The 23,882-nt window shown below is 47.8% G+C and overlaps 1 protein-coding gene across 1 annotated transcript; it reads right to left on the reverse strand.

The window, feature by feature from the left end:
- Positions 1-458: 458 nt before the first annotated feature.
- Positions 459-23,613, reverse strand: SFT2D2 (SFT2 domain containing 2). The gene is made up of 8 exons (XM_049881315.1): positions 23,474-23,613; positions 18,924-19,010; positions 18,617-18,702; positions 15,315-15,396; positions 13,427-13,462; positions 13,280-13,338; positions 11,467-11,496; positions 459-5,389 (listed from the first exon to the last, which is right to left on the reverse strand). The coding sequence occupies exons 1-8, from the start codon at positions 23,534-23,536 to the stop codon at positions 5,350-5,352; spliced, it is 483 nt and encodes a 160-aa protein (XP_049737272.1). The 5' UTR covers positions 23,537-23,613; the 3' UTR covers positions 459-5,349.
- Positions 23,614-23,882: the final 269 nt, after the last annotated feature.

Below are 23,882 nucleotides of genomic sequence, written 5' to 3' on the forward strand. Positions count from 1 at the left end.
GCTCTATAAAATTGATAAACCTCGAGTTACACTGATCAAGGCAAAAAAAAAAAAAAAAAAGATGACACAAATTATTGATATCATCAATGAAAGAAGGGACATTATAGACCCTACAGGTTTTAAAATAAGGAAATAATATAAACAACTTTGTGACAGTAAACTTTACAATCTAGTTTATGTAAAAGGACTAAACCAGATAGGTACGCTGGAATATTCCAAGATAAACAGTTAAGGAAATGTCTTACCTTTTGAAAACCTTCAAAACTGTCCTTAGACCCATGTTAGCCCCTAAGTCATTTGGAAGAGAGGAATACTTAACGATGTAATTAAAAAATCACTTGTAAGTGCCTACAATATGTGCTACACACTAAGAATTCAAATTAAAGGATACGCTGTCTTTTCTTGTAGTCGTACAATGTTTGGTTGGCTAAGTGATGGCTGGAAAAAGTAGACATGAATCAAAAGATGACATGACGTTTATTAAAGATCATAATGCTATAATTTATTAGAGAAAGAAAGCTAACAAATAAATGAGAATTGCAATATTTTGGCGGATAAAACAGCTTATTTACCAGCAAGGTTCCTTCTCTTTGAAGTAAATCGGTAAAAAGGAAACAACAGTTATTGTATAAAACAGATGCTCAAGGTAGGGAAAGTAGCACACAATGAGATATTTTTGGATATAAAAAATTCAGTTATACAATCAACAGCATTCAAAATCAGTTATGAGTATCTACACAATTACAAAAAATTGATTCATGTTTTAACAAAGTGCTTTTAGAACTCATCATGTTAGAACAGGCACAATGTTCTGAAGATGTATAGATCCCCATGGGCTTTTGAATGTTTTCACCCAAAACGTGACAATCCGCATCTACAAAAGCTGCAAAAGATCAGAGTTCGGAGGTTGGTTTGTGTTTTTTGGTCTTTTTTCCTTTCCTTGTTCAAGGCTGCCAAGTCAAGAAAGCATATTGAAAAGGCAAAATAAACACTTTTCATAGCAGAAGAGACCACAAAATTGAATGTAAACCATGGCTCTCCTTTAGGAGATTACACAAAAAACAATGTTCGTTTGTACTTTGAACAGGGCTCATTACCTCTTCTTGCTGTGCAGAAGTTAAACAGGCAACACTCAGCTCAATCTGATCTTTAAGGATGACTCATAAGGACGTTAAGTCCAGGTAGTCCATTTTATCAGGGACCTTTTATCCATGTTTTTTTTGGCTGATTATTAAATGTAGTGACCCTACTTTGTTGGGAACAAATACACCATTGTTAACTGTTTATTACAATGCTGTAAACTGATCTTTCATTTTAAACAGCCAAATTTTCTCCTGGCCACTGGATTTGCTCTTCTCTGATTTCACATCGCTCTGTCTATAAAAAATCATTTTCTACATTTCTAAACCCAATATCATTTTATCAGCTCAGCTAGAAAGGGTGTAATTGCATATTTTCGATGTACAGCTTACTGGGCTACACTCGCAGGAACCCATGAAATGGCTTTATATACCTTAAACACTGATATTTGAGTATTTGCAGAAAATGAGGTTTTACCACTCGTTGTGAGCTTAAAGGTATTTGCAATCCTGAGCCTCAACTCTAGTCTGAAGTTATCTGAGGAAAGAGAAGATATTGGGGCCTGCTGTAGATTGTCCCACAGAAAAATCCAGTCACAGGGCTGCAGTGCAGTTTCCTAATTCAGTCCCTAAGTCTCCTCGGATTACCCTGCAGCACCTGTCCCTCTCACAGAGCTATCAAAGCGGGAGCCAAACCTGTATTCCCGCCCCATCTTACTTCCATGCTCTTTTTTTAAAGGTATGGCCCATTTCTTAATTTTCTATTCTAATGGAAGCACCCAAAAGTAAGTTTAATTAATTACATTTCATGATCATGGTGGGCAGGAGGGAGCACTCAGGCTGATAATCCACAAAATCGCATGTAAGGCTGATGGGCAGATGGCAGCAACCCTGTAAAAACGCTCAACTGGAGATAGTGTTCCACTCTTCCCAGAGACATGGCAGCTTGTCTGTGAGACAACACGCTCAAGCCATGGTCTGAGCAGCAGTAGCTAGGGGCACAGTCACACAGAACAAGGAAACCAAGGGCTCCCCTGTGCACATTCTTCAAGATAGTGAGACTGGGACACGGGAGTCAGTGAGTTGCTGAACAGACCTGCCTGATAGCAAACACGTGATCTCTAAGAGACTTCTAAGAGGAGGAGAGGTGGTCAGGAGGACCAGAAGCCAGTTCTCCTGGTTTGGAGAGCAGTGCTCCTTCCAACACAGCCGTCAGGGAGACAGTAAGCTCAGGAGACGGCGTTCAAGCCAGCAGTTCCATGCAACTGGAAGCATTAACCTTGGAAGAGCGCCACACTTTCCCATCTGCAAAAGAGTCGCCTCAATGGTTCACTTCATTCCCAAAACTCAACGGCTCTCCATTCACCCAGCAGTGAATGTGACAAGGTGAAAGGCAAGTGGCAGGAAACCAGGGTTCACCACTGGCCACAGGGTCTAAAGCCCTAATTCTCCCACACTCAGCTCACCTACTAGGTTGTTTTTAACCAGTGCTGATCTTCGGTTAACAGCTTTCAGCAGATTTGAAACAGAACTCCTCCAGCAAACAAAACAAATAGAGAAACCACCAAAGGGTAAGGTAGCACAAGGAAGAATCTAGGAGTTCACGTGCAAGATCATCCAAAAGCTGTCTAGAGTGTCCTAACTGCAGCTGTCTGAGCAAACTCCCCCAGACCACAAAACTCAACACAGGACGGAAGTCTTCAAGGCTGATCTCCTGCCAGGAACCCCTCCCCATCGCCCTCTGCTGGTGAGATCTGGTACAGGCTCCTTAACCGCTGAGCCTCTTCCTTCTCCATTGTCATGGAGACAAGACCATAGGTATAGCAGTCATCCTCAATGTTAAATGGAGCAAACGTATGGCAGTGTCTACAGGGCTGGACACACACCCTGTACTAGATCAGAATTCGTTAAGTAAACGAGTGGTCAGAGATATTCATTCTGTCACCTTCAAAGGTCATCAGTTATTTCTGCCAGGTCCCATGCTAGCACCTGACATATCTCACTCGTGCCCTCAGTGATCCAGTAGCAACTGTTAGCCCTGTTTTTTCTAACAGACAGCAAACTGAGGAAGCAGAGGTTAAGTAACTTGTTCAACATGACACAACTAGTAAGTGATCGAACCACAACTCAGCCTAGGTCTGCTTGGCTTCAAAGCCTATTTTCACCACCACTATACTGTTCATCTTCAAAGGTATCTCAACTCCATGTCCAACAAAGTCAAGTCCAGGCAATAAAAACGGCACAGAGGGTTTGCCTTTTAGGTGAACTACCACAGGCTGGCTGGAGCTCCAAGAGTCTGGCCTATCCTCGCTCCAGCTCTAAAGAGAAGGAGCCACGAGCACTTCTGACCTCCTTCATGGCCCTTCCTCACCCCAGAACCTCCAGGAGGTTCCTGGGATGTAAGAAGACCTCACAAAGGCCAGAGGGTAGCATATAACTTCCCTCCCTGCCTGAAGGCGGGTTTGCGACCTCAAGTTAAAAAGGACCTGGAAGTCTGGCTCCTGCCTCTGGACCCCATCAGGCATGATGATACCTCCCCAGTTCAGAAAAAAAGGCTAGCTAATCTGAGGCCTCAGCCACAGCAAAATAAAGTAAAGACTAGGAATAAGGAAGTTCAGCAATTAGCCACAAGCATGGAGACAACCAGCAGGCCACTGCCCTTGGTTTGAGGGTGCCTGGAGCAGGAGCCTGGCTGGGCAGCCCAAAGAGGGCCAGCTGGACCTGGGTAAAGGGTGGAAAGCCAATCTCAGGTAGGCTTCATATGCAGGGGACTCTTGAGATCCTAGGATGCCAAGAACTTGGCTGACCAAGATAGGGCACTTACAACGGCCAGGCAGTAGGAAGCTGAAAGGAAATAAAAGCGCCCACTGACTATCCTACTGTCCGAGGAGGAAGCTTTCAAAAAGGGAGATGGGGGTAGGGGGTAGTTAAATAACTTAAAGAGACTGGGACCAGAACAGAAAAGGCACAACAGGCTTGGCTGATGAAACCAGCCAGGGAAAAGTCATAGGAGATGTCATCAGAGACACGCCAGGAAACAATGGGACACGAAGAAAAACTAAAACTGGGGCACCCCGGCTCTGGGCTCAGCTCTGCTACTGACTGGGCCTTTGACTAGATCTAGTAACCTCTCTGGGCCTCAGGTTCCTTGTCTCATGGTGGGAGAGTAACCCCTGCCTTGCCACAAGGCTCTCATGACAACCAAGTCCAGTCAGGGATACAAAAGCACCAGCCTGAGATATCCCCACCCATCAGTCTGGTGTTCTGCTCCAGGGTTTCCAGCACAGGCTGAAACGTGAACGCTGGGACTACTTGAAGGTCACTGGGCAGGCGTGCCGACTTCCTTCTGGCACTCCACCGGCCCCGCTCCAGGGTAGAACAGAAAATAAAATCAGTTTAAAAGCAAACATTTATAAATAATTAAGGGGAAAAAAAAACAACAGAGAGCAGCAAGATTTCCACTTCCTACCAGCTCTTGTCCAGTGTTTTCTGCTGCAGCCTTGTCCTCTCTCAATCTAGTTCTGGAAGGTCAAAGATAAAGATACGTGTGTGTGGAGGGGGGACCCAACCCAAGAGAAAGAGAGTGCACCGAATGTTACAAAATACACCCCACAGTCAGACGCGGGGTGAGGACAGGATAGAGCCCAGGTGCAGATCAAGAAACAGCTCCTATTACCAAAAAGTAACCATCTTCCACTTCACTCCACAGCCAGGCTCTCAGCAGGCTTGTGCGCAGCTGTTAGTGGGGTAGAATGGCTGTTCCCGACACCAGAGCAGAAGCACGCCCACGCTGTGTGCGGCAGTGGTGATGGCCTCCAGGCCAAGGGACAGGTCTGCAAAGTCCCTGCTGGCCCCTCTCATGGCTGAAAACTCTGTCCCTTACTGTCAAATGTCTGTGGTCTCCAGTGGGGCTCCCTGTTGTCACCTGGGAATCAGTGGCTCCCGAAGCTTCTCTCCTGCTGCCTAACAAGGTTTTTCTTTATGCGGGTCCAGCGGAACACCATCCAAAGAGGAAGCAGATGCGTGAGGAAGACGCACTCCACTCCACAGAACACCCCTCACCCTGTGCTACAGACATTTAGGTGTAGGAATGTATCATTGCTTCTAAAAAAAAAAAAAAGTAACCCTCAAATGTTCAAGTCACAAGTTACACGCTGCTGCAAGCGAAAAGGCACATCTCTGTAAGACGGGGGCTTAGAAGATATTTACAAAACTGTCCACCAGTACCCATCCATTGTGCCTTCCAAAGCAGTGCACAACCGGCCAGGTGTTACGCAAGACACGCAGTAAAACACTTCTTCACAGCGTCCCTAGGAAAGAAAACAAAGATGAATAGAGGTTAGGACCCCAAAGGCTTCAGTAAGTGGTAAAGATCCTCACGGAGGGTCTTCTGGAACCCAAAGGAGCTGCTGAGGGGAAAGGGCCTCCACTGGGGGGCAGACACACTTGCCATCCGGTCTCGGCTGCGACATTTATTAGTAGCATTATCCTAAACAAGTTAAGTATCCTGCTTTGACTTTCAAATTCCCCATTTGTAAAAGGGGATGGTACCACCTATCTGACAGACTGTTGAGGGAATTGAGAGACAGTGCCTGGCATAGAACAGGTGTTTAATAGATGGCAGCTATTTTCTTTATCATTATAATCAGAGTCTCTGGATGGTACAAACGGTTAACACGCTCAGCTGTAAACCAAAAGGTTAGAGGTTCGAGTCCACCCAGAGATGCCTGGAAAGAAAGGCCTGGCAATCTATGTCTGAAAAATCAACCACTGCAAACCCTATGGGTCACAGTTCTACTCTGACACACAGGGTCACTGTGAGTCAGAGTCGACTCGAAAGCAACTGGTTGGTTCTGGTTATCATTATAACCAGAGGGAAAAACAGGATGAATATATCGACTGCCAGAAACTAAGAAATCAGTCAGCCATCATCACAGAATACACTGAAAGCATGAGGTCAAATAGTCACTCACTCATTCTGGGCAAGCAGAGAAGCTTTTTGCGGACGTTTTCTAGGAGCTCCCCAGCATAGAAGCGCTCTCTACGGGTTCTGAGCGCTCATGGGTATGTCCTTCACCCTGATCACAGACGCCTCCTCCTTGAAACTCAGAGCAGGCAGAGAGCACGGGGAAAGCAGACGCCCAGCCGCCGAATGCTCTGTCCCAGCAAGGGCTACCTCCCCGCCACATCCAGCTACGTGTGTGGCAGCAGGCCTTCTCACAGCCCAGCCCTGCTCCTGCCGTGTTCTCAGCTGCATCCCACTGAAGACGCCGGAAGACACGCAAGGGAGGAACAACAGGTGAGTGGAAGCATCCTCACGAGCAGGCACTAAGCTTTAACATCAAGGTAATTCTAGGACAGTGTCTCCTGAAACACCCTGCATGACAATCCAGGAAAAGCTGTGCGAGAGCGGGCCAAATATGTCTGCAAAGGCTGGCACCAAGGAACCTATCCAATTTTGCTTAACCTGTTTCTCAAACATATTTGACCACAGAACCCTTTTCTTCCACATGAACACCTAGCAATATCTCAGGGAACTCTACCTTCTGTGGGACACTGCAGAAAAGGCTATTCTAGGGGAAGCTGCTAACAGAAGGGTGGGGCCTCACCTTGGGATTCCCTCCCTACTACAAGAAATGCTCGTCTGCTCAACACAGGAGACTCACTGCTTCAAAGAGAAGGCCATCATCCTAGCCATCGCTTGTACATAAGGCCTAAAACACCATTCCAGATCAAGCCCAAAGCCCCCAAAGAATGGCACCAGGCAGCACCGGCTCCATGGGTGACAGACCGTGCAACTGGTTTAATGTTCTGGTGTCGTCATCTGAAAATTCTTTTCTTCATTGTGCTTTAGGTGAAAGTTTACAGAGCAAATGAGTTTCTTATTAAACAATTAATACATGTACTGTGACACTGACTGCCAACCCCACAACATGTCAACACCCTCCCCTTCTCGACCTTGTTGTTATTGTTGTTAGGTGCCGTCGAGTCAGTTCCCACTCATAGTGACCCTGTGTACCACAGAACGAAACACTGCCCGGTTCTTCACCATCCTCACGAATTGTTGTTATGCTTGAGCCCATTGTTGCAGCCACTGTGTCAATCCACTTCGTTGAGGGTCTTCCTTTTTTCCACTGACTCTGTACTTTACCAAGCATGATGTTCTCCTTCAGAGACCGGTCCCTCCTGACGTTTCCAAAGTATGTAAGATGCAGTCTCGCCATCCTTGCTACTAAGGAGCATTCTGGTTGCACTTCTTCCAAGACAGATTTGTTCGTTCTTCTGGCACTCCACCATGTATTCAATATTCTTCACCAACACCACAATTCAAAGGCATCAGTTCTTCAGTCTTCCTTATTCATTGTTCAGCTTTCACATGCATATGATGCGACTGAAAATACCATGGCCTGGGTCAGGCGCACCTTAGTCTTCAAGGTGACGTCTTTGCTCTTCAACACTTTGAAGAGGTCCTTTGAAGCAGATTTGCCCAATGCAATGCGTCTTTTGATTTCTTGACTGCTGTTTCCATAGGTATTGATTGCAGATCAAAGTAAACTGAAATCCTTGACAACTTCAATCTTTTCTCCGTTTATCATGATGTTGCTCATTGGTCCAGTTGTGAGGATTTTTGTTTCATGTTGAGGTGTAATCCATACTGAAGGCTGTGGTCTTTGATCTTCATTAGTAAGTGCTTCAAGTCCTCTTCACTTTCAGCAAGCAAGGTTGTGTCATTTGCACATTGCAGATTGTTAATGAGTCTTCCTCCAATCCTGATGCCCTGTTCTTCTTCATATAGTCCAGCTTCTTGTGTTATTTGTTCAGCATACAGATTAAATAGGTATAGTGAAAGAATACAACCGTGACGCACACCTTTCCTGACTTTAAAGCACAGTATCCCCTTGTTCTGTTCAAAAGGCTGCCTCTTGATCTATGTAAAGGTTCCTCATGAGCACAATTTCATGTTTTGGAATTCCCATTCTTCTCAATGTTAATCATAATTTGTTATGATCCACACAGTCAAATGCCATCGCATAGTCAAAAAAACACATAAACATCCTTCTGGTATTCTCTGCTCTCAGCCAGGATCCATCTGACATGAGCAATGATATCCCTGGTTCCACATCCTCTTCTGAATCCGGCTTGAATTTCTGGCAGTTCCCTGTCGATATACTGCTGCAGCCATTTCTGAATGATCTTCAGCAAAATTTTGTTTGCGTGTGATGTTAACAATATTGTTCGATAATTTCCACATTCAGTTGGATCACCTTTCTTGGGAATAGGCATAAATATGCATCTCTTCCAGTTGGCTGGCCAGGTAGCTGCCTTCACAGACAAGTGAGCACTTTCAGCGCTGCATTCATTTGTTGAAACATCGCCATTGGTGTTCCATCAATTCCAGGAGCCTTGTTTTGTGCCAATGCCTTCAGAGCAGCTTGGACTTCTTCCCTCAGCACCATCGGCTCCTGATCATATGCCACCTCTTGAAATGGCTGAACGTCAACTAAGTCTTTTTGGTAAAATAACTCTGTGTATTCCTTCCATCTTCTTTTGATGCTTCCTGCGTCATCTAATATTTTCCCCATACAGTCCTTCACTATTGCAATTCAAGGCTTGAAATTTTTCTTCAGTTCTTTCAGCTTCAGAAACATCGAGTTCCCTTTTGGTTTTCTATCTCCAGCCCTTTGTACGTGTCTCAACCTTGGGTTCCCCACTTCCATTCGTCCAGCTTTCCTGTCCCCTCCTGCCTTCTTGTTCTTGCCCCTGAACTGATGTGCCCAGTCTCGTTTTGTTTTATGGGCCCATCTAATCTTTGCTTGAAGGGTGAAGCTCAGGAGTGAATTCAGTACTGAGTTAAAAGGGTATCCAGGGGCCATACCTTCAGGGTTTCTCCAGTCTTTGTCAGGCTAGTAAGTCTGTTTTTTTTTTTTTTTGAGTTTGAATTTTGTTGCATATTTTTCTCCAGCTCTGTCTGAGACCCTTTATTGTGATCCCTGTCAGAGCAGTCGGTGGTAGTAACTGGTCACCATCTAGTTATGCTAGACTCAGTCTGGTGGAGGCTGTGGAAGTTGTGGTCCATTAGTCCTTTGGACTAATCTTTCTCCTGTGTCTTTGGTTTTCTTCATTCTCCCTTGCTCCAGACAGGGTAGGACCAGTAGACATATCTTAGACGGCCGCTTACAGGCTTTAAGACCCCAGATGCTACTCACCAAAGTAGGATGTAGAACATTCTTCGTATAAACTATATTATGCCAACTGGGTGAGCTACCCCCTGTGACCATGACCCCCAGTCCTCAGCCCAGTAACTTGGTCCCTCAGGGACTTTGAAGGTGTCTATGAATCTTCTATGACTTTGTCTTTGTCAAGTTGTGCTGACTTGCTTAGTATTGTGTACTATCTTACCCTTCACCAAAGTTACTACTTATTTATTGTGTTTTCCTCTGCCCAACCCTCCCCACCTTTTGTAACCATCAAAGATTGTTTCTTTCTGTGTGTAAACCTTTTCATGAGTTTTTACTGTAGTGCTCTCAGGCAGTATTTGTCCTTTTGTGATTGACTTATTTCACTCAGCATAATGCTCTCCAGATTCATCCACGTTGTCAGATGCTTTGCAGATTCATCATTGTTCTTTATCTTTGTGTAATACTCCATTGTGTGTATGTACCATAGTTTGTTTATCCATTCATCTGCTGATGGGCACTTAGGTCATTTCCATCTGTTTGCTATTGTGAACAATGCTGCAATGAACAGGGGTGTGCACATGTCTATTCATGTGACAACTTATTTCTCTAGGATACTTTCCTAGAAGTGGAATTGTTGGATCACACGGTATTTCTATTTCCCGCTTTTTAAAGCACCATATCATTTTCCAAAATGGCTGTACCATTTTGTATTCGTACCAGCAATGCATAAGAGTTCCAGTCTCCCCACAGCCTCTCCAACACTTATTATTTTCTGTTTTTTTGATTAGTGCCAGTACCGCCAGGGTGAGATGGTATCTCATTGTAGTTTTTTCATTTCTCAATGGCTTGTGATAGCGAGCATTTCCTGCCATCTTGAAATTCTTAACCATTTCAAATAAGGGCCCCAAATTTTCATTTTGCACTGGGTCCCAAACATTATATAGCTGGTGTCAGCATGTTGATAAACACCTCACTGGGTGCTCAGGGGCAGAGGGCACTGGCTCACTGCAGGTAAACACCCAGACAAGCCAACACCTTCCAGAACTGGCTGGGTCTGCATGGAGTACTTAATTGTCATCCTCCTGGAACGTATCCACAAAGCCACCCAGCTTTCACTTGATGGGCATGGTAAGGTCTCGTCTAATCACTCCGCAGCATCTTCAAATCACTGTCAGCAGAGGACCTGAAAGGCACACCACAGAGGCTGCCCTTCCTCTTTCTACACTCACATGCCATCTTTCGTTTCCTCACACAGTTAAAGAAAAACTTGCTTTCAGTTAACGGGTAACGATAGCCCTGATAGCACAATGGTTAAGTGCTCGCCTGCTAATCCAAAGGTTGGAGGTTTGAACCCACCTAGTGGTTCCGTGGCAGAAAAACCTGGTGAAGTGCGTCCGTAAAGCTTACAGCCAAGGAAGCCCTATGGGGTAGCTCTAATCTGTCATATGGGGTCACTATGAGTTGGCATTGATTCAGGTGGCACCTAACAATAACAACAATAGAAAAGACTGTAAATTAATGGTTACATTAGAAGAGGGCTAGCTGGGAGAGACCATGTTGCTTACTTTGAGAAGCCCATCATTGAGCGTGCTTATTTAAGGTGGTTTGGAGGGTCAGAACTTCAAAGCTGGAAGGAGCCTCTGGGATGCTCTAGTCCAATCTGCTCTATTTGATCGATGAGGAATGTGAGCTGCCCACGTTCACACTAATAATCAGGAAACGCTGACATCTAGAGTCCTACTCCTGCCTACTTGCCCTTTTTAAGCTATTTTCTAAAACTCTCCAATGGGACACTGAAAGAAAGCAAACATAAATTAATACACCTCCATCTCTTGCTCAGTGATGCTCACCTTTAGAAAAACTACTCAAAGCCACAGATTAAAAGAGTGATAGTGGACACACATGCACTACATATTACAGGAGAATTTTCACTGCGCCAGGAACTGGCGGACCTGGGTCAATTCCCTGGCCCGTCATTCGCTGTATAATTTGTTGGGAGGTGAAATGAGAGGGGGAGTGAGCTGGGGAGGTACTAAACCTTAGTTTACTAATCCATAAAGAAGATATACAGCACTTGCCTATTTGTCTGAAAGGCTTGAATAAGGATAAAAAAATACGTGAAAGCATTCTCTGAACTAAAAAGACCTACGCAAACATACCATCATCCACAAATGACTGAAGTTATATTTCCAAATATACAGTCTTACCTTGCAAAAGGTATGAAGGAAAGGCTGTACCTAAAATGAAAAAGAAACAAAAGATCAAATCACATGAAGGGAGTGGAAGACTACACAGTGGAGCAGCTGCAGTGATTTACCCAGTCCCCTCCTCCTCAGTGGTGCCACGCACACACATGCACGCACGTGCTAACACCCACACCCTGTGCCGGGTTATGGCCTGGGAAGGAGCGCTATGCCATCCATGGCCACAGAAAGATGGCGAGTGGCCATGTGGAGACAGCCTGTGACCTCAGTCGCACCGAGGTACTGCTGTAACCAAATGGGCCAGCCATCACCCAGCACAGGCAGATCCCAGCTGTCTAGACAGCACAGGAACCCTGTTCTGAAAGAATATCAAACAAAATCCAGATCGGTTATTCTCAACAGAACACAACTTTTACCTAGTTGGGTTAAATTTCTGCTCTGCCGCTCTCTACTAATTTTAAAGAAGCAAAAAAGAGAACAGAAAAGGCATGGGGGTGGGGAGGGGGGGACTACCAACTACTCTATGGATTAAAATGTAACAAAACAATTTTTCAAGAATCCAAACCCAAAAATATATTGGTGAATCCAGTCTGGTTCAACCGGAAAGAAGCCATGTGGCAAGGAACCCGTCCATAACGCCAGAGAACCAGGCCCGATGTGTCAGGCATGTTGTAGGTTAGTTGGCCCTAGGAATCGCCATTCACCTGTGCCCATATGAATGCTGAACCTCTGAAAACTGGCTCCAAAATAGGTCTCTAAGCAAAGGAAGGGGTGTGGGTGTATGCATGTGTATGCGCCAATTTCCGCCACAAAAGCACACCAAAATATAAATATCAGCCATCAAACCAGGTTCTATCAGAACCTAATATCAAAATGTGTGCGTTATGTTAAGACCAAACTATTAGCTTCTCCCTGTCTTACACTCACCGTGTACAGAAGCTCCTGTATTGTAGCACGGCAAATTCCAAAAGGCACTTTGAAAGTATACTTATTCAAAAGTCCAAACTTACTAAAGGGGAGGGGAATGTGACTTTGCAGTCTCAAGACCCATTTCTACCAAATACGAATGTACCTCACTCTTCGAAGCTTTAAGACTTTCAAAGTCCACTATTCTTTGCCTCTACACATTCTAGCAAACATTTTTTCCACAACAGACCAGTCGCATCTGACACTGTCCTCGTGGACGGCATCCCTTGATGAACTCTCAAGTAGGACAGCTAGAGTTCCCACGTGCCGCCAGCCCTCTGGCTCGGCGGCTGCATGGCTCTTACAGGGCAAGAGCCTACAGCCCTCTGACTACCCTTGGCCCTTGATGACCATTTCCTAGTCTTCACCTGAATACGCAATAAGCACATGCCGGGCCTGCAGCCCATGGCCAGTTTCCCCTTTCAAAGCAGCTGTTCCTCAGGTCCTGCTGACGTTCGCCGTCCTCCTCTCAACTGTAACACTCACTACTTTTCTGATCGCTTTCCTCCTTCTTTACTGTCTGTTTAAATCAAGCCTCTTTTTACCAGCCCTTGTAGTACTTTCGCTGTCCTTGCACTTCCCAGACGTGACGGGTCTAACAACACTCAAACCCTCTCAAAGCCCACCAGGAGCCCCACAGATGAACAGATCCCCCGACCACACAAGACCACTGATGCCACCTGCTGTGCTCGTGCCCCTAAGTGCGACTTCACTGGTATCAGGAGGATTCTAAAGCTGAGGAGCTTCTGCGATTCTTAACCCTCCTGCCCACACCATATGGAGTTTTGTCTCCTTCAGCTGCATTAGTCAGAGGTCCTATGTGGGAGGAACTGCTGAAAAGGTTACTTACCATGTCATGGCCAGAGACTGTAAAATGCAGAAGATGAGAGCAAGTCCCTTGTTACGCCACTGAAGAAAAAAATGTTATCGTTACATGAATGTGTGTGGAAAGAGGTAAAAACCAAAAAGGTTAGGAAAAATTAAAATACATGCTTACCCAAAAGGCAGAACACAGGGTAAGTACCAAACACAGCTAGAAGGAGAGATGAAACATTTAATTAGCATCAGGACAAGGTGGCAAGAAACAAACAACTCTGAAGTTACCACAGCAACCAGCTGCCTTCCTTCATCTCAAAGCACTCAGTGCGCCTGAGCACTGTGTCTGCCAGAAGAATGCACATCCCAATGAAATCGAACTGGTCAGGAAGGAGTCACATAGATTAGAAAGAGAAAAATCCTCTCTACGTTCAAGTTCACTGGAATCTCTGTCCAGCAAACAAAATTACATCTCTAATCCACCCTTCTTTTCATTCAAACACATACTGATGGCCACTAAACACAAATCTCTCCAGCCCAACTCTAGGAAGTTCCTTGAGTGGGCAGGACATGTATGGACAGAGGTTATAGTAACTAGTCAACAAGCATGTCCTAACATCTCCTCCGTTCCATCGCTATGCCCAACGCTTGTAAGGGACCTAAAACAGTCATGGCCCATCTCCTCTGTGTCCACTTCTATGCTCAACGCTTGTATGGGACCTAAAACGGTCATGGCCCATGTCCTCTGTGTCTACCGCTATGCTCAACGTTCATCCAGGACCTAAAACGGTCACGGCCCATGTCCTCTGTGTCCACCGCTATGCCCAACGCTCATACAGGACCTAAAACGGCCATGGCCCATGTCCTCTGTGTCCGCCGCTATGCCCAACACTCGTACGGGACCTAAAACGGCCATGGCCCATGTCCTCTGTGTCCGCCGCTATGCCCAACACTCGTACGGGACCTAAAACGGCCATGGCCCATGTCCTCTGTGTCCGCCGCTATGCCCAACACTCGTACGGGACCTAAAACAGCCATGGCCCATGTCCTCTGTGTCCGCCGCTATGCCCAACACTCGTACGGGACCTAAAACGGCCATGGCCCATGTCCTCTGTGTCCGCCGCTATGCCCAACACTCGTACGGGACCTAAAACGGCCATGGCCCATGTCCTCTGTGTCCGCCGCTATGCCCAACACTCGTACGGGACCTAAAACGGCCATGGCCCATGTCCTCTGTGTCCACCGCTATGCCCAACACTCGTACGGGACCTAAAACGGCCATGGCCCATGTCCTCTGTGTCCACCGCTATGCCCAACGCTTGTACGGGACCTAAAACGGCCATGGCCCATGTCCTCTGCGTCCACCGCTATGCTCAACGCTCGTACGGGACCTAAAACAGCCATGGCCCATGTCCTCTGTGCCCAACGCTCATACAGGACCTAAAACGGCCATGGCCCAGAGAACAAATGAAACCAGTGAGTGTCATATCACGTTCCACATGTTGCAGTACTAACCACCATCACAGGAGCCCGTTATAATGGTTCAAAGAGAGCTGGTGGGACAGTAAAATGCAACAAAACTGAAGGCAGTGACGTCCAAGCAGAGCATAGCGATGACGGGCCAGGGGAGAGGGAACAGGCTTCAGGAAGACTGAGGAAAACTGAATAAATATGATCCCAAAGTCACATAAGAATGAGGAAAAAAAGAGTACCTCCTAGAAGACTGGGTAACCGGTCCAGAGAACGAACCCCACTGTTTCCGAGTGAATCCCTCTAAGCTCTCCCTGTGTGGCTTCGATCTTACTCCCAGCTCTCTTACTACCTTACCACTTCAGCTAGCTTGACAAACTACGCCCCCGGAGGTGCTGTACAGAACTGAACTGATGCAATACCTGCCACTGACAAACAAAGAAGAATGCTCCCTCCTTCCAAGGTGGTTATAGAAATCAGGTAATAAGTCAAGATGAAAGGAAAAAGGAAAGAGGTGCTTAGTTCTGAGAGGAAAAAAATCCCAGGCAGCAGAAATAAAACCTTCCATTTTCGAAGTCGAGCTAAAAGGCAGACCTTACCAGCATCACGACTGTTGCTATCAAACGCGTAGGCTCAAACATTCGCTTCAGCTGTTTCATTGGTCCCATGAGGAAGATGGTGCTGAGAAACACACACACACAAGCCATTCAGCGCAGAAGAGAACCAGTTAGGCACACTGTGTCTTGTCTCTATTCCTCCCCAAGATTACCTGTGGCAATAACAGCCGCAATAGCAGCTAACACCTGACGAGCTCTCACTCTGTGCCAGGTACTATGTTTACCGGCCTTCTGTGCATTGCTCTCATTTAACCCACCAACGACCTACGTGGTAGGAACAATTATTAGACTTATTTTACAGTCAAGGAAACCGAAGCCCAGAGAGGTGAGTTACTTATCCACAGCCATCCAAGTAAATGGTACAGCAAGGCTGTAAACGCACATCACCCATATGCAGAACCACTATGTAGACCGGCTCTCTGCAGTGCCTCTGTGACAACCCACCCATGGAAACAAATAAGCCAAAAGAGGACTTGGGCAATTTAAAAAAGAAAAACCATCCCTTACAAGCCTAGGTTGTTTATGTTAAAAAGTACAGCATTTCATTTTCTTTTTATGAATAATTCTAATGATAACAATAATAATATCTAGTATTTATTGAAATTTTGCTGCATGCCAGACACCAGGCACATGACCGCATTTTATCCAGCAACAGCCCTGGGAGTTAAGTATTTTTATACCTATTGCAGAGATGAGAAAATGAAGCTCACACAGCTAGGAACTCAAAGAGCCAGCATTCAAACCCACATTGATTTGGTTCCAAGGTTCTGAAACACATCACTAGGGTGCCTTCTACTATTAGTGGGACTTGAGAGATGGTTAGTGAGAGAGAATGAATACAGACTATGCAGACCCTCACACCTAACACATCAAATACCGGAGCCAGCTTTACAGGGTGTTTCCTGAGTCCTAAGGACAACGTCCTATGTGGTGTTACCTCAGTGGTAGCTGGTACAGCCAGCATCTGATACAAGCCAACAAGCACATGACATGACAGAGTGTCAACCCCTCTATGAAGTGCTATTAAGTTTCAACTTGAATTCAAGGCTACGCTATTGCTGAAAGTGTCTGAGCTGAGTGCACTCTTCAGCCTGTGTTGGACAGGAAACAACAGCCAAGGCTGGTCTTAAGAATTAAACTCAGCACATGTATAAAAATGTACAGATTACAGGTAAAGCCACAAACTCCTGGACACACCCTGGAGATAACTATTTTTTCCCTCTGTTACTTCCCTAGGCAGTGCTGGGAAGAGGCAGTCCCACTAGGGTTTGCTAACTAGTTCTTTTGGACTAACCGATCCACCCGCGTTATTTATGCTCAGCCTAGGCGCTACATTACAACCTACGTTGCCTGCCTAAAGCAAAACCAACAAACGTTAGTATTCAAGAGACTTTGAGAGGCAAGATTAGACATCTCTGAGCTCAGCATTTTACTGTTCTAAGCCCTGGTGGTGCAGTAGTTAAGAACTCGGCTCCTAACCAAAAGGTGGGCAGTCCAAATCCACCACCCGCTCCTTGGACACCCTGTGGGGGCAGTTCTTCTCTGTGCTACACACAATGAGTCAGAATCGAGCGCAACAGGTGTGGTTTGGCTTGGAGGCATTATTAATAAACACAGCTTTAAGAAGGTGGCCAAAGCCATGCACTGGACCATTAGGTTAGTATTTCTAGCCAGAATCAGAGCTCGGTTGGGGACAAGATGCAAGCACGGCCCTTGTCAAGTGGCTCACAGAAAGTCTGTGTAAGAAAATGCTGCCGTCCTTCCACATAAATATATATGGGATACAAACAGCCCCAAAGGAGGTCTTCGGTCCTGCAGGGAGGTGGTAGTCAGCACAAGCGTCACAGAAGAGGTAGCTTTTGAGCAAGGTCTTGGCTCCTGATGATAAGTGAGTGTCCACTGAGCAGGGCAGTGCAGACGGGGCAGCAGCCGAGGCAGAGAAAGCAGCCTGCACAGAGGCGTGTGGGTAAATGCGAGAAGTGCCGCCTGGCTGGGGAGCAGGACTGGGCAAAGCCTGCTCTGACTGCTGCCGGAGTCTGAATGTCACCCACAGGGGGAACAGGGAGCCACTAAAGGGGGCTAAGCAGGGCTGTAAAGGCATCTCTCCACAGTTCTATGGGAAACAAACGGAGGACGAGGGCACTAAAGGAGGCAGAGAAACCCTGGGGTAGTTGGGGTGAGAGCTGACAGGGACCATAGACGAGACTCAGCTCAGCTACCATCTGCTCGAGGAAGCCCTCTGTGACTCCCCAATGGGACGGCTGCCCCTCCCTGAGCCTCTCTCTCCATATCGCATGCTATACCCCTTATATGTCTGTCTGCCTTGCAGACCAGTGAGCTCCACCGCAGCAGGGACCAAGTCCCTCAAGGACCAGAACAGGGTGTGAAGAATGCTCTTCCACTGAGCATGTGAGTCAGCTGGTGTGTGACACAAGTGCAGAGAGAGGAAGGAGCCAGATAAGAGAGGTCAACAAGCCACGGTGACTGACACATGGGCAGAGAGGGGAAGAAGCCAGGTAAGAGAGGTCAACAAGCCACGGTGAGTGACACATGGGCAGAGAGGGAAGGAGCCAGGTAAGAGAGGTAAACAAGCCACAGTGAGTCATCAGGTGAATGGGTGCAGCTTCAACTTGCAGGACCCTGAGGCCGTTCATCAAGTTACATGGCAAGGAAAGATGACTGAGTTCAGTTTCCCATGAGCATTCAGGCCAGAGAGGCAGGGTTAGAGCCGTAAGCATACAGGGGTAGGTGAAGCCATTGGTGTGAGTTGAGTTTGACCTGGGATTCAGTGTGCACCAGCAGGTGGAATGGGTTGCCCCCCTCTAGGAAGCACTCCATCAGATGCCCTGCCCTGTCCCCCAGTTGATACTGAAGCCCAAGATGGTCTTAGACTAATGAACAACAAGCTTCACCTACAGCCACCAGCCTGGTGAGCCCTTCTGAAATCATCCATTCGGTCCGTGGCAGCAGCAGAATCACAGCAAAGCAGAGGATTGTGTTGTAAACCACTGAGGAGTCATTTGACCTCTCTGTACCTCAGTTTCCTCACATGTAAAATCGCAATAGTAACATACTTCCTGCTTTCTCCCAGGGGTGTTCCAGAGATAAACTAAGATATAAAAATACTTTTGCAATGATAGGATATGAATGTGATGTATTTTAACTACCTCTTTTCTCTCCAAGTCCTGAAAATTGCCAGATCCTCTTCCTTCACCGCCCTCAAGCACAAGCCACCCCCATTTTCCCAGCTAATGACTGCCTCTGGTTGAATTAAAAACGGTTACCTGCCAAGAGATGCGATGTTGCCAAAGGTATAAAACACTATGAAGAGGACCAGTCCCTTCTTCGGCACCCACAGCAGGAGAGTGCCCTGGGGTCAAAGCACAGAGAGTTTGCATGTGAGCAGCCTTCGTAGCAGAGCCACAAACCAGGAGCTCACACAGAAAGCCCCACATCCCCCCGCTGCCTCCCTCATTTCCCTCTTCTCTTACCCATGCACCTCAGTGAAGAGCAAAAGATAAAGAGGCGGATAAAAGGGAGAAGACAGCCACAGGGGCAGGGGGAAGGACAGCAGTGGGAGGGAAACCTTACCAGCAGTGAGCAGAGAATTCCTACGGCAAAACACGCAATGAAGCCTTTTATCCTGGTACCCCAGCTCAATGAAGGTGTTTCAACAACCTGAAAAAAATTTTTTAATTATATTACATATGTATCTATGTACATTTAATTACCAAAAACAAAGGAAGCCCATGACAGAATTGAGAAGCAATGTGTGGTTTTGTACTGCAGAAGGCAGGGAAGACAGGACCCTACACACTCAGAGTTATGAGAGACAGGTCCTTATCCACACATGAACCTGCTCTCTCGCAGCTGAGAAGTTACCTCGCCTCTGGTCCAACGTTCTGGAGGTGGGATCCCAGCCTGAAGCACAAACGATTTCACAAGCGGAAGGCCAGACAGCAGCACTGCGAGGAGCCCAGCGCCTGACCACAGCCAGGCAGGAGGACAGCTGGGAAGGTACAGGCTCCCTCAGGCCACTGGGCCCACTGCTCATCCACGCCTGCATCCACCAGGCAAGCCTCAGCAGCAGCTGTCCTGTCAGTGTTCCTGGGGCCTCGGCGGGGCTCGGCTCACACTCCCACCGGGTCTCTCATCTGTGTCATCTACTCTCGGTGCAGATGTTGTACTTCTACGGTGCTGGGACCTCGGAGGGCTCAGCCTCACACTCCCACCAGGTCTCTCACCTGTGTCGTTCACTCTTGGTGCAGATATTGTACATCTACGGTGCTGGGACCTCGGAGGGCTCAGTCTCGCACTCCCACCAGGTCCCTCACCTGCGCCATTTGCTCTTGGTACGGATGTTGTACTTCTAGGGTGCTGGGACCTTGGAGGGCTCAGCCTCGCACTCCCACCAGGTCTCTCACTCCCACCAGGTCTCTCACCTGTGTCATTCACTCTTGGTGCAGATGTTGTACTTCTAGGGTGCTGGCATCAGCCCAGTCACTCCAGCACCAGACAAACCCTAGTTAATTAATTACTACTCTGCTCATGCTGATTCCATCATCAGGGTTAACTCCTCCCCAGAGCAAAGTTCTGGGGAGGCATAATTGGAAAAAAAAAAAAAAAAAAACTCTACTAAAACCAGCTTAGAGCCTGTGGGTATCTCCAAATGGTTTTTTCCTATGTCAAAGATAACAGCCAAGTCCCTGCACCAGAGACCTTCTTCCACCTGATGCAGTGGGCATAGATCTCCAAGCTGGACACAGACAGCTGCCACTGAAGGCCAAAGGCTCACACCCTGCCAGTCAAGGCAGGGCAGCCAGCCCCAGTGCACCCAGGCACCTAAGACTCGACTATGTGGCCATCACCATCTCCATCTGGCAACGTGATGAAGTCGCCCACCACATTTCCATCTAGCTGAGGGGGTAAGGGGGGTGGTGGCAGAGGCTGCAAGGATCACCAGACAGCCAGCTCCCTCCGCCTTGACTGTCCCCAGCTCAGGGACCTGTTTTCAGCCCTGTCTCCAACTTCCTGTCAAACCAGAAGCTGGAATGAAGAACTAGAGGCTCCCCTTGGTGTGGCAGACATTGCTATGTCGGGCTTAGTCTCCACTCAGGAAGAAGGTATTTAGGTCAGGTTACCAAAAGGGGTCCACTTCCTGCCCCCCATATATTCACACACACTGCCAAGAGGGCTTGCGACACTGGAACACACACAGCACTTCCAGAAGCAGATGACTTTGCACAGAAAGGCACACTCAGGGAGGGCAACGTGCAGGGGTGAGCAGGGTGACTGGGCACCCGGTCCCACGCCAAGGGAAGCCTCTCCTTCTTAAGGAGTCTGGTTTCTTAAACCCCCTCAGGGAGGCCCTCCAAACTGGGCCATGTGATGCTCTGTTATCAGGCTTTATTGGTCTAACCCAGGCTACTGGAAAGGAAAGCGACACTTTGGTCCCACAAGTGTTACCTTTTTTTGTCAGAAGGGGAGGGGGCTAGTTTTCACCACGGAGGTTTTCCACTGTGTGTGGTGCTAAGGTCTCGGTCACGGGCAGGAGGAAGCTGTGGTTCCATTTCTCCTAACTGGACTCAATGAAAGCAAAACACTTTCTTTGCCAGCTTATGAAAACACACTCAGTCAACGCAAAAAAACGTCCCTCTAAATCCCTGGTGGCTGGAAACTGCTAGTGCACTTCTAGGAAATTAGAGAAGGTAAAACGGTGCCTGGACAGACTGGCGGGCTGCCTGGCAGGTATTCGTGGAGTCCCTTTGACTTTGGCATGTGGAGAGAAGAAGACGGGCCCTTGCCAGAAAAGAAGTAAAGCCAAGAATTGGTCCAGGAAAAACAGGGTCAGTAATCAGAAGCAGGTGGAAAAGGGATGCTGCTTTATTCCTCTGCTTTAAAATTAAGCACCATTCTTACATTCCTTGTCCTCAGCATCCTTTATACAAAACGGAAAACATACTTTCAGAAAGAAGTGCACTGAAATTAAAGATTTACCATGTATTTATGAAGACGAGGTAGCAATTAGAAAACTCATCATGAGGCTATTTATGATCAGGGATTTACATGCAATTTTTTGTAACTACCTAATTCCATATACGGAAGAAACAGAACTAGACATATTTTTATTGTTTATATTAAAAGAGTAAACATTAAAAATAATTAAAAACCACTCCCCTCTGGTGACCTCTGACAGCTTATATAATTGAATCTGAAGAGACTTTAAGGCCACCTAGTCTAACTTGCCACCCAAAACAGAAATTTCTCCACAGAATCCCCCAGCCTTGCCAATCTCAAAACCAAGGACAGTGTGAGACAGTCAAGTCAGTGCAAACATTTTAAAGGAGGCCTCGACCTAATAACGTAAAAGTGAAGCCAAAAACAACCCTGAAAATGAATTCAGCCATCTACAGAATGTTTCCCAGAGGTTCTAGATTCTGAACGGGCCACACAAAAATGCACATCAACAGGAATCTCACGCTCAGAAAGAGGAAGCTGACGGCAGTATTTTAGAACAAGAGAGAAGTACCCACTCTTTTTAAAGCACATTTAATACATGCCTGAGCCCACAGTACTTTACAGCCCTTCATGTGTTCAACACAGGCATTCGCCATTTAGGCAAAACCACCTCAGCATGTGTTTTTAATTTGTACTTCATCATCCTCTCTTGAGGGTCTGTCCACTGCTTCATGATTATTTCCTAAACATATCTGTATCATCCCACTCTCCGGAAAGAAGCCTTTAGTGAGCATGAGTGCCAACTCCCTACGTTCCCTTAGGACCAGTCTGAAGTCTGACTTGAGAGTTCAGAATAGAAGCCAGAGTTCAAGAATCAAAAACCCATAAAATTACTCCTGAGCCATGGCCAATTAATAAGGACACCAAAATAATGAGAACCCACAGTGCTGTTTTGAAATGTCAAAAAGAATCAAAAAAAGATATTAAACCTCAATTCCTACAGCATTATCTTCTTCAAGGTGAAAAGAGTTACAGCAAGTTTTGCAGTCTGGGATTTCATGGAGGGGATGGAGGTACCAGTTACCATACAAAACAAAACTAAAATCAGCAACCAGCTAACTGGGTGAAAGAAGCATGCTGAGAAAACCAGGAGAAACACCGATTAAGGTTGTGGAGGAAAAACTTAGGTTTCCAGTTAAAAGGGGCCAATACCATCTTGTTCATCACTCCTTTTACACACAGGGAAAGTAAGGCCCACGGAATACACCGAAAAGCGAAGAGAAACGTTATTATGTTGTCCAGAAAGGAGAACAAAAGCAAAGGCTAAAAGCACCCAAAATAGAAAATAAATTTTTTTGTGGTGTGGTTCTAGAAACACAGAATGAGGACACTGATGGGCCAGATTTCCGCCGGATCAAAACCTTTCCGGTACAAACGAACGTGCAGGCAGCCTCTCGAGGCACCAAGTCTTTGCGGTGCCCGGTGCGGACGCAGAGAAACATGCGGTCCCTGTCCTCGATGATTCCAGGCCTCACGCGGAAACAGCTGTACCAGGTGATGTGCACACCCACCACCTACCCTGGGCGGTAACCCTGACGCCGCACTGGGAGCCAGGCAGCCAGCCGGGGAAGCTGCTTTCCAGCCACAGCCGGCCTCCGGTCTCGGCAACCGGCCCGGCAAGGCAAGGGCTCCTCCGCCAGGCTCTCGGGGCCCCCTGCCCAGCCCGGCCCTGCCCTAAAGCCCTTGGCCTGGGCTGTAGGGAGCGGGCCCACGGCCTGGGCCGCTCGCCCTCCCGCTCGCCGAGATTTCGGAGGTTTCTTCTCTTTGCCGAGGGTGAGAGCTGGGGGTAGAGCACCGGGGCTGAAGAGGCGCAGGACTAAAGAGCAGATGCCGACCCGCCTGTGCAAAATGCTGCCGCCGCACCGGTGGCGGTGGGATGGGACCCTCGCGGGGTCCTAACGGGGGAACGAAAAGCGGAACAGCTGCTTTCTGCAAGTCCTGCTCAGCTTCCCACCCGCCATCAGCAAGCGCCGGCGGATCCGAGGGCGGGGGTCGAAAGTCGCCCGGGCTCCGCGTCCAGCGCCCTCCGAGGGTCCCTCGGAGCCCGGGGCCGCGGGCGGAGCAGGAACCGTGGGCGGAGGAGGGCGCGGCGAGGCGAGGCCGACCGTCCCGGGCGCACTCACCTCGGACAGGCCGCCCCGGTCCTCGGTGTCCTGCCCGCTCAGCACCTTCTTCAGTTTGTCCATACTGGGCCTGGTGCCGTCGCTTTCTGCCCCTTGTCCACCTGTTGAGCTAGCTAACTCGGCAGCTCTTCCGGGTGCTCCTCCCCAGCCCCGCGCGCCCCACCCCCGGACGCGCGCCCCGCCCCCGCACCAGCGCACCGTCCCCGGACCCGCGCGCGCCCCGCCCCCGGACCCGCGCGCCCCGCCCAGGTACTGCCCACCTGGGCAGCGACCGGCGCCAGACCTGCTGCGCGCGCACCCCGTCTGCTTTCACGTTGCCACCGTTTACAGGCTTGTTTTCGTCGAGGGAGGCGGGACAGGCCGGAAGAGTTGGGGTTAAGGTCGGTCGACCAAAGATGGCCAAACACCA

This window comes from Elephas maximus, chromosome 3, assembly GCF_024166365.1.
Source record: "Elephas maximus indicus isolate mEleMax1 chromosome 3, mEleMax1 primary haplotype, whole genome shotgun sequence".
Taxonomy (NCBI): domain Eukaryota; kingdom Metazoa; phylum Chordata; class Mammalia; order Proboscidea; family Elephantidae; genus Elephas; species Elephas maximus.